The sequence below is a fragment of the Vollenhovia emeryi genome, unplaced genomic scaffold, assembly GCF_000949405.1.
Source record: "Vollenhovia emeryi isolate VEMERY1.0 unplaced genomic scaffold, V.emery_V1.0 DF939206.1, whole genome shotgun sequence".
Classification (NCBI taxonomy): domain Eukaryota; kingdom Metazoa; phylum Arthropoda; class Insecta; order Hymenoptera; family Formicidae; genus Vollenhovia; species Vollenhovia emeryi.
Genome location: NW_011967160.1, coordinates 503,598 through 514,970, shown reverse-complemented (window position 1 = coordinate 514,970; position 11,373 = coordinate 503,598). Strand labels below are relative to the sequence as shown.

Genomic DNA, 11,373 nt, shown 5'->3' with positions numbered 1-11,373 from the left:
TTGTACTTGAAGGTCGCCGCGCAGTCACTCGCCGAACGTCGAGCCGGCAAGCAGTGGCGCGAGTCGCTCCGTGCGTGGTATTGTTTTTGCGTTGTCGGTTTCCAAGACTCGATCGTGAAGAATGTAAGAATAAAATGCTATTGATTTGGACTCCTTTATCCGTGACAAGTAACGCTACTAGATTAATTATTAAGTTTCTACAACTTGTAATGAGAAACGAATTGCGCGTTGAGGCGACGGCTCTTTATTAACGTGTACATGAATATTTTACGAGACTAACTCATCTAAAATATGAAAGTAAACCGTGGTACGTTGTCGTGGTTACATCTCGTTTACGCACCGCGCTTTTAACTATCTCTCGATTTCGTGTAATCTGTTCCATTTTCGGGAAGAGAGAGATATTTGTGCGACTTCGGCGTTCGCGCTGTAATTCGCTCTGTCGTTCTTCGCAACTCGCACGGGCAGGAAGTAAAGAACGTCGCTTACTGCATTTCACGGTATTTTACATCGCGTACGGGAGTGTCCGAGTACTGTGAATGTAAGTGCAACAAGAAAATCTGAGAGGAGCAGGCCTAGACGGCATCGGGCAACGGCAGAGAAATCGTAAGGTGTCTTACATTTTTATTTGCCAGCATATGTCGTTTGAATTCTGAGTATTTTTCTTCGATTGCTGGCGACTCAACAATTCCACACATTTATCTTACATTTTTGTTATTTGCTAATTATGCAAAATAAAGCATCTGTTCTGTGCTTTTATTTTATTTATTCAAATGATTCCAACGAGCATTCGAATAAGTGTTAGAGACAAATCCATACGTATACAATTTTGTAAGTTCATATTTAAAAGGAAGACTTTCAGTATTCTATATATAATTATTTTAATAAATACCCATTTTCAAAAATATTAAATATAAAGTATATTTAATACAATAGTTTCGATTTTGCATAATTAGTCTATATAATAATCGTATACATTTTTGTATTGTTACAGTTTAACATGTATAGTTAGCGATGTACAACTTTGCTGTTGCGAACCGTATCAGTGAGTGACATATTACTTTTTGTTTTAAAGTGACGTTGCGCATACAATTACTTCTTCGCGTGTATACAAATTCTTAAAAATATACAATGCTTGACCACAAACTGCGCGCGCGAAGCGCGCGTTTTATCGTTTCTAGTTAGAAAAAAAAATGAAGTTGCTTGAATTAAACGTCACGGGCTGTCACAAGCATAAATAATTCGCTCGATTGTATTTGCTATGGATTTTAATTTTAAGCATTAAATTAAATATTCAGATTATTAAGACAACTGTCTTTTATTTCAATTACACCGATCTTGTTGATACAACATTTTTCCCCCCCCCGTGTACGGACGTCGATTACGGACGATGGCGGAAAATTTATATCCGCTTTCCTCTCCCCCTCTCTTCCTCCGAGCCGCGCGCATATATTGGCGTCGATTTTATGAGGCCCGAAACATGCCCACTTCCCCGGCAATCGAAAACGTATCATGGGAATACACGACCGGCCTCTACCTGCCGCTCCACGCGAAAATGGCTAATTCATAACGCGCTATTAATAATCGCGCCGCTTTTAACACATCGTTCGAAGAATGCCCCGTTTACCCGGTAGGTATGTTGTGACAGGGTCCGGGGGCCCGTTTTGGGGTCCGGCGTTTGTTCGGCGCCCTCCCCTAAAAGGGATCCTCCGTCGCACTGAGAGACGAAAGACGCCGTTTGTGCTTTGACAAACGCGACGATATTAATCTCGGACGTTGTACTGTCACCGATGCGCCATAGAGCGGGGCCGACACACGCGGAATCGTTGCCGCCGCGATTTTACTGCTGTTACGCGCATGTCCAAATGCCGGTAATTAATTATACACTCGCCCGCGACGTAGAGACCTGGAACTCATATCACGCATCAACTGTACCGTGTTTTATTCGCGCTGTACGTTAATTAGGAGCAGTCAGACGCATTGCAATAAATTAAAGTTACTTTTGCATATGGAACGACCGAATTAAAGGAAACTTTTACATATGGAACGGGAGCCCGGCATTGCACATTGCCGGAAACGTATTAAATGACTTTCATGTAAAAAAATTAATTAGCTCTGGGGAAACGTGATTTTTCACAGAATTATACGAAGACGTGAAATTTTTGCAAAATACGTTCCGCCTTTATATATTTTAATTATTTGTTGCGTTAGCACAAGGCAAATCCCAATTCTCGAATCGCCTCGCGTAATTTTATTATTATATAAAAGGAGCAAAACTGCTGAAAAATGTAATTCCTCCCTCATTTGTGAAAAACCCTGACAGATATCGCGGTCGATTATATAGCGAAAGCGCTACGCGACGTTTTTTTTTCCAAGCTGCAGAATGCCGTCGATAGACAATCGCTTCAACACAGGTCAATATCGAATTATTGAAATGCGATTTATTGATTATTTCTTCGCGTAGATGCTTATTGATATTATTGCAAAGCTTATTAATGATGCAGGTGAAATTAATGAGGCAGAAATTTAATTAAATCACGGTTAGCACCGAGCGATTTATCTAGTTTTAAAACGCATGTATTCACATGTAACTCAATTTTCAAGTTCCCATAGCTGCGTTGGGATTTACGGGAGAATAATTTTTTTAATTCCATGAAATAGAATTTCAACTGACTGAGTCACCGCGGGTATTTAAAAAGTATCGGCGAATTACAGCAAAAAAGTACAGCGATTCGAAATTTAGAGAACTTGGCGACGTTCAAATCGCGGACTCAAAATCGAGAAAGAAAGAGAGAGAGAGAGAGAGAGAGAGAGAGAGAGAGAGAGAGAGAGAGAGAGAGAGAGAGAGAGAGAGAAAATATATAAAGATAAGGCCGCCGGGAACGACAAAACGGGACGGAAATACGGGTTCGCGAAAGGCGGGGGCGACATCGGGAATTGAAAAATAGCGCCTTGGGCCGCTGTCGCTCACAGTGATGGCCCCGTGACAGCCAATGTAACGCACGAATTAACGAAATAATTGATTTTCATACCGGCTCGAAATAAGCGCGCCACGCGGCGGCACAAAAGACCCGGGCCGAATCGGGCGGCCGTCAAACGGAAAGAGATATTTTGCCGATTTCGATGCACCGGGCGGCCGCCCGGTGCATCTCGCGGCCGCGCCGTCGCCGCGCGGCGGCGGCGGCGGAAAAAAATTGCGGCCGGCATTTTTAAATTCTCCCGGCCCCGTCGGCCCACGGCCCGCGGCCAATTTAAATACGCCGGTTTACATTGGTAAATTGGCGCGGGCTGCCGGACGACGCGCGGCAAAAAAAAAGCGGGAATTGTTGCGGACTGTAGTGCAAATATTCGGTGTCGCGTCTCTCCGCGAGAAGAAACCGACCGGGGAGATCGAGATCGCACGGAAGGATCCTCGTGGTGCAAACGGGTCTTCGCGAATACTGAACCAGTCACGCGGAAGAGTCAATCAAATCCTTGTAGTAATTTTTCCTGAAAACACGCGTGACTTTATCCAATCCCGGAACGGAGTCTATAAATAAATTTGTGGCTCGCCTTGTAAAGAAAAAAAAAGTCGACGCGAAAATTCGGGCGAATTTGGGTCACGCTGTCAAACGTGCTTCTCATAAATTTTATAGAAGGCGATATTTGACGCTCAACCCAGTTCTGTAGACTCCGCGGAAAAGGGGTGGTAAGAAGATTGTAACGTTCGCTCGTGCCCGACGTGCGAGCCGCGCGAGAAGGAAGGGCGTCGCGTTACACCAATTTATTTTGCAAATCGAACCCAAACTATCGATTGAGCGCACCTAGAAGTTCATCGGATCAGCCGTTGTTGAGATCCGAAAATCTGAGGGCCCGTCAACTCGCGTACTCGCGTAGACCATAGACTTATATACTACATTGCGCCATTCCTATGGACGCGCTGTCCTAAACATAGGGTACGGACTTATCAAAAGAGTCACGATCTCTCTCTCTTTCTCTCTCTCTCGCTCAACATTAAGAGTGGGGAGAAAACGAACAAGTTAGACAGAGACACACTAGGCTTGTTTTCTGTTCCTGCACTAGTGAACTAGTACAATAAATTAGAGTAAGACAAGCATATTTTTTCTCATTCTAGCTTACTGCACTAGTTCACCAGTGCACGAACAGAAAACAAGCCTATTAAGTTCGGCTCTTCCTCTCTTTCTATATCTTAGGACCGACGTCTCCTACGGACGGCGCAGTCTAGTATATAAGTCTGTGGCGTAAACTATACACGGTCGGTCTTGCGCGCGCGGTTCTAGCTACGCTTATTGTTAGTGTCCATCTACAATAAATGATTTAAGCCCTAAGCCTCAAGAAATTGACTAATCACAGTCGCGTATGCTACCCATATTTGACCGTGATTGGTCAATTTCTTAAGGGGTACTTAGTCCCAGTCTACAATAGAGATTTAAACCCTAAGCCTTAAGAAATTGACTAATCACAGTCGCGTATTCTACTCATATCTGACCGTGAAATGGTCAATTTCTTAAGGCTTAGGGCTTAAATCATCTATTGTAGACTGGGACTTATACTTGGCGCGAGACACTACCGTGTCTCGTGATCGAACACCCAACTTCTCTCCAAGGCCCGAAACGCGTAATCGCTCCCGCAATCGTATGTCGAAAATGTAGCCGGTTGGACGGCGCGCCGCGTAAGTCGTCGTGTCCCGTAATGTTAATGGGAAAAGCGAAAAACATTATTCGTAGCCGGGGCGGGTATAATGTAAGCGCGGCGCGTTCTATGCGGACGGGAAGGGCGCGCCGGTGGCGCGCGGCAGATGGAAGGAAAAGAGCGCGAGGAGAGGAGAGCGGGACAGAGACGAGAGAGAGAGAGAGAAAGAGAGGAGGGGGGGGGAGAGAGAGAGAGAGAGAGAGAGAGAGAGAGAGAGAGAGAGAAAGAGAGAGAGAGCGAAGAGAGAACAGATTTATATTTGAAATTAGATTAAGCTTCTGCGCCTGAAAGCTATATAAACGCCCCTCCGCCTGCGCCTTCCTCCGCGCGCGCAAATCCGCCGCGCGCCCGGAGAGAGACTCAATAAACCAACCACTCACTCTTTCCTCCTCCCGCCCGACTCTCCTGCCTCGTCCTCTGTTTTGCAAACCCGCGAACGTACCCTCCGTGCCCGCCTCCCGTCGTCCTTTTTCTTCCAAAACGCGGCGCCGCGCGTTCGGTCCTTCCTCCTTCCGCGTCTCGCGGAATTTCTCTTTTTTTTTCCTTTCGCCGCCTCGAATCTCCTCTCCCCGTTAAATCCCCTTCCTTATTTTTATATGTATCCAGTTTACCCCGCAATCGGTCCCTGACGAGTCATCCCGCGCAATTCGCCCTGGCGGAGAGGCTCAATAAACCTGGGGCACATTATCCTCTTTTCTTCCCGGGGCGTAGAGAGAGCAGCCGTTTCACTCTTCCTCCGGCTTCACTCCTTGTTTCTCTTCCCCGGTTCCTCCCGCGCGCACAGGTTTTACTTTCCTCTCGCGACTTATTGCCGAATAAACGGGTTGAATATCAAGAATAATAATAACCGAGTACTCGTTCACAGTGTTTATCGGGTAAAAACGTTGGCTAAAACATCGCATGCGTACGGAGAAATATACAGCTGGCGTTACAGTGCCACGCGAAAGCTACACAGAACGTCTTAATACGCATTAAGCTCCCCCGCGCATTTTATAACATTTTATGACCGTCGTAAAGAAATGGAAACACGCGAAGAAACGTCATAACTATACTTGAATGCTTTCACATGTGTACGGCCGGTATTCGATAGCCGCGTGCTCACAAGGGAGTCTGCAGCACGCCGTAGCCGTATCCCTGCGGCCCGAAATTGCGAACGTAACATTCTGTGCAATTCATGGAAGAAACGCAATTAACGTGGGCAACCTTAACTGGCCGTGATAATGTTATCCAATTGAGGAGAGTCAAGCGGAAAGGATGCAAGAAACTCGAACAAGCCTGATATTATATTTGTCGTACGGCAAATTCTTCGTGCGCGTCGATTGGCTGCTGAGTAGAAAATTTCTGGACGCTCGAGAATTTCACTATCCTGCACTGAGAAAAATGCTTTGATTGTATCAACAAGACATGGACGATAGAATGTATTTTGGCTAAACCAAACAGAATTTCTAGTTAGCACGACAGGGCCCGATATTTCATAACCAGAAGTTTGCTAGACTTCACTACACATCTGGTAAGCCCTAAAGGAATTCTGATTCGTTCATTTTCTAACAGACGACTGGTTGAATGATTTTTTTTCAGTGTGCAGTCAATCGACACGCTCAAAAAATTTGCCATACGACAAATGTAATATTAGGCTACAGTCCTCGTAAAGCTCTTAGAACTGCACTTTTCTACAATTTGACAATACTAACGTTTGCAATAAATTTCGCCGCTGTTCTCCTGGTAAGTCAGCGGTTCCAGCGGCTTCCGGCAGCAAAAGCAACTGAAGCAACTGTTATGGTATGGCACTCCGGAGGCGGTCTTGGAAAGCAATAAATTGCACAGTGAAAATTTCGAACACTCCCCTCGAAAGCTTTTTCTGTTTTCTATTACACGTCGTGACTTATCACCAAGTAGAATTGTTTCTTTTACTATCCATTGGATGGGACGATATCGCGTAGTCTCTGTACGCGCGTGTTAGTCTAATTTTTTATCGAACGATACAACTTGACTTTTCGGAGCGCTATGTCCGTAACAATACCGTACTCACCTGCATCTCAGCCTGGTAGACCTTTCTTCCGCATCGCCGACAGTCACGGCCGCCACCGAGGCACTTGAGTGGGCCGAGGTGCAATTTCAGCGCGCAGCAGCCCTCATTGACGCCGCATCTCGCTCCGTCATCGACGATGCAGCATCCGTAAATCATGTCTTCCAGATGGCTCGGCGGCTCGCGCGGCAATCTGTGACATAATCAAAATCACTCTTAGCACAATCAGAACACGATGACAAATTCTCATGAGCAGCGCAATTCCTGTTTCTAATTCTACCATCATCCAGCAAATTACGATTTACGTTACGACATAAAAGTACTAAACAAGTCGAAGGAAAATTCAATTCCAGTGCAGCTGAAAGGAGACTATGGTCCAAAGAAGAAAGTTACGAGACACCCCGTATAGAAGCCCAAGATTCTCGCTCGCACCTTCCACAGTTGGATCCGCCGCAGCAGCCCCTGCAGCCGCCGATCGAGCAAGGTGGCTGCGGTGCACAGCGCGAGGCGCAGCACGATCTCCCGCGCGAGGAGTGAGCCGGCGAGTTGCAGATCCTCGGCGACGGCGCGCAGATCTGGCCGGGTGTCCCGTAGCCACCGCAACACCCGCTACCGCCGCAACTTCGCACGTCCGTCGTGCATGGAGGCGGCTCACACCTGACCGCCTTCTTGCAGACTCGGGGACAACGACAGCGGGAGCGCGACGGCACGACGCATCCTATTCTGACTTTGTCCGGACTGGGCGCGCATGAATCATTCAGCGCGAGTCCTCCGCAACAGCAACCGTGATCCCGCGAACTCCTCCAGACGCTGCACCGCGTGAAAATGTATTGTCAGTCCCGGTTTGCTCAAGAGAAATCTATGTAATAATGTTCGATACGCGACGTTTATCTTGCCTTCCGCTAAAGACTTATGCCAGTTTCTACCAACGCAGTTTAACTTGAATCTCGACTCGACTTACTTTACAATCTTTTTCTAGCTGTACGAATTAGAAACAGGTAAGTAATTTAAACCGAGTCAATCTGCATTGGTAGAAACGGCATTTAGGGCCACAATTTCCAACGTCTGTTAACTTTCCACTTTTATTGGCCATTCCGAAAAGTTAACGGCCGGTTAAGAGTTAACAGACATTGGAAGTGGCGGCCCTTACATGCGCTGCGGGTTCTTTCTCAAATGCTACGTAAATACTTGGCGAGTTCGAGCTATCTCGATTCGTCTCTTTTGGACTCGGCGCTATTAGTCCCGCAAGAAACTCGCGGAGAGATAGCAAACATCGCAATTTCGACGCTGCAGCGCAATGATATTTCACCCACTTTTCGCGTGCGCCGCAGCAGCATCCGCCGCAGCCTCCTCGCATGCGATACTCGTCGCGGTCGACGTTCTTGCGAGCGGAGTCTGATAGATCCTCGTTCCACGCGGTATCGCCCTCGTCGTCTCTCGCCTTATTTCCGGCAAGGCGATCCGCCGGACAGACGACGTCACCGTCGCCGGGCCACTCTCCCCGCGCGGGCCCATCGTTCTCGACTGTCCGCTCGCCGATATTTTCCGACTGCGAGCTCCTCCGGCCTTTGTTATCGCCGCCGCTGCTGAAGCTGCAACCCGATACTCCGCAACGGTCCTCCGCGTAATTGTCAATCCCCGGTGTACTTTCCGAGTATCCGTCGTCGCTCCTGCCGGCTGACGAGTCGTCCGCCTGCCAAATGTCGTAGAACGCTGTCTCGCGCTCCGCCTTGTTCTCGATTTCTCGGTCGCCGCCGCGACACGCGCTCGTCAGCTCGTCGTCGCCGTCGGTCCCGATGACGGTGGCGTCGCTGAAGGAGACCCGTCTGCGGAAGGGCGCGCAGCGGTTCGCCGTTAACGGCCGCGACGGGCACAGGCACCTACGGCCCGGCGAGGGCGCGACATCCTGGCCGTCGGTCCTAGACTCGTGGCAAGAGGAAGATGACTCGCAGGCGGACACGATCACCCTCGTCCGATCCTCGGTCGTGGTACTAGAAATATCTGTGCTCACAATCCTCAATTCTACCTCACTTGGCCGCCCACCGCGATCGCGACGCGAGCAGTTACGTATACAGATACTAGGCACAGGTGCGAATGACAATCAGGCGCGATCGATCCAAGTTATTCTCCCGCAACGATATATAAATGCGCCGTTCCACGGAGTTAACACAGCGAAAAACGATAACGAGGACACTTTCGACGCGTTCTCCAGTTTCCTTCCCATTCTCTTGTGTGCAATCGCGCGCAGTGCGAATTATATAATCTTACTTGAGAGACAAAAATGTTATCCTCGCTCCCGTTAAACGCTCTGCCACGCAGGGTGTCTCGCAATTTATATAATCTCAATACAAATCGTGTAACATTCAATCGATCCAAATACCGTCTTGAGATAAGACGAAGGCCGCATACTTTTTACCTCAAATGATTTCGAGGAGCGCTCGTTTCTTTTGACGAAACTGCCGTCTTGCGATCGGCCATCCTGCGCCCCCGTCGTTACTGTCCCCCGCAGGAATCGCTCGCTTCGATTCGCCCCAAATTTTCTCGACGCGCCTCCGGCTTCCGTGGTACGGGACGACTCTCGTCGACTATCTCGCAGTTGCTCGCTGTTGTTACTCGCTGCGGGTGACTGCGCGGACGGGCCGAGTGGAGCGTGCAACTTTTGCCTCTCGTGGATCGACGATTAAACGGCCTGCGTGCAAGAAAGCAGATTTCATTTTAATCCTGCACAAATCACTTTGATTGATACATTTCTTTTTGTAATAATTACACGTCTCCTTATTTCAGCTTGATTCGCGCACTGCGAATTGAACGGAACACTGGACGACTGCTAAGGCCCGCGATGCTAGACCGTGGCCCCAAGTTCTAGTTTCGAGAAACGCGCAGCCAATTAACGTGCAGCTATTCCGCAAAAGTTGCAAGTTGATTAGCCACGCACTTCTTGGAACTAGAACAATGGACCGAGTTCCAACATGGTGGACACAGGCAACTTACAGAAAATATTATTGCAACGTCGCAATGTTTCTAAAATGTTCCCGAAAGCTTTGGCGCTGTATGGGAAGTTGCCATGGTTACGTTACATTATTTCTACTCGACAAAATTCCTTCTTTCGCGTAGATTGCACGATACTTTGTACAATTTACTTAAACTACAGCTTCTACCTTCCGGCCATTTCATTGCAGCGACGAACAATGTACGATCCGCCAATACATGAAATTTAACGCAAACGGATTCAGCGACCCAACATTGAACTCGTTGTCAGCCCAAGGCCCGGTCTACAATGAGTCGTTAGTCGTTAGTCAGAGGTCGCAACTATATGTTGATCCTTTTCCTTTCTGGGTGGAAGAAAAAGGACCGACATATAGTTCCGACTTCTGACTAACAACTCATTGTAGACCGGGCCTAAAGGCTGCGTGTGCTGTTAATTAACCTGCAGGTGCAAATCGGTGGCGTTTGTCGCGACGCATTCCCGCCGCTCGTTCCCGGGAAACGCGCTGTGCTCCGGCGACAATCGTTTCTCTCCCTCGGCGACGACTTTCGCGTGCCCCTCCGCCGCGCGCGCGCGCGGCGATCCAACGGCGACTCGCGAAATTTGAACTGTCGTTCGCGCGGGCACCGCGCCATCCCGAGATGGCGGTAACTCACGGGGGAGGAAACCGACGGGTCCGGGGGAGGAGGTAATTGACGCCACGGCCGAGAAAGCGATACACTTTTTCGCGAGAGCAACACCGCGGCCGCGAGTCGCCACCCTACGGCTCTTCCCCGGCGTTTACCCACGGCCGGTAACGTTCGTCCGCGAAAATCAAACCCGCGCACCGAACGTTGCGACGAAATCTTAGGCCCGGTCTATAAACTCTATGCTAATCCTCTTCCTTGCGCCCGGGAAGAATAGAATCTACATATAATTGACATCTGACCGGCACCTCATTAGCTCGCGTCCGGCATTGCGAATCCGCGGCGTCGGAGCGAGCGAGAAAGGAGAACGAGATAGAAAGGGGGGGGGGGGGAAGAGAGCGGCAGAGCGCCCCGACGCCTCGGATTTGCAATGCCGAGGGCAGCTATTGTAGACCGGGGAGGCTCTCGATTCTTGAATTCACTCGAGAGAGAAACGTATTCGAGAATCGTGCCCTCACAGTAAAGTTGAGAGTCGATTGGTTAAAAACCATGCGGATAGCCAGGCGACTCGCAACTTTTCTGCGAGAGCAGAATTTTCGCTGTACGTTTCTCTTACGAGTGGATTCAAGAAATCGAGCCCCGGGTCGTAATCTTGTCAAATAACCTAAGAGCTACGCACGAACTTACGAAAACGACGAGTGTGAGGCTCGGATAATTAGTTAGTCGGCTATTCGAAGCCTACGTATATAGGAAATATTTACATACATTTACGACGTGCGTGTGTTTGACAATAAACGCAGATCGTGTCCTACAGTAAACCGTGAAAACCGGATTCAACCGCGTCGAGTCGATCGCGCAAGATCGCCGCTCTGCGCGTCGAAACTTGAGAACTGAAATTACACAGTTACGCGGGAAGACCTCACCGCAGCTGCGCGTTACCCGCTGATACCTACCTTCCGCGATACCCTTCCAGATTTTACGCGCGCGATTAATCACCAACGGCCGCGTTTCCGCGCGACAAAACGCTGATCATGGTGGCTGTTACG

The 11,373-nt window shown here is 48.7% G+C and overlaps 1 protein-coding gene across 1 annotated transcript; it reads right to left on the bottom strand.

Annotated features, from left to right (window-relative positions):
• Positions 1-4,957: 4,957 nt before the first annotated feature.
• Positions 4,958-10,024, bottom strand: LOC105561512 (keratin-associated protein 5-5-like). The gene is made up of 6 exons (XM_012011558.1): positions 9,483-10,024; positions 9,132-9,404; positions 7,148-7,525; positions 6,719-6,908; positions 6,381-6,489; positions 4,958-5,852 (listed from the first exon to the last, which is right to left on the bottom strand). Exons 2-6 carry the CDS (start codon positions 9,191-9,193, stop codon positions 5,788-5,790), a joined length of 804 nt encoding a protein of 267 aa, XP_011866948.1. The 5' UTR covers positions 9,194-9,404; positions 9,483-10,024; the 3' UTR covers positions 4,958-5,787.
• Positions 10,025-11,373: the final 1,349 nt, after the last annotated feature.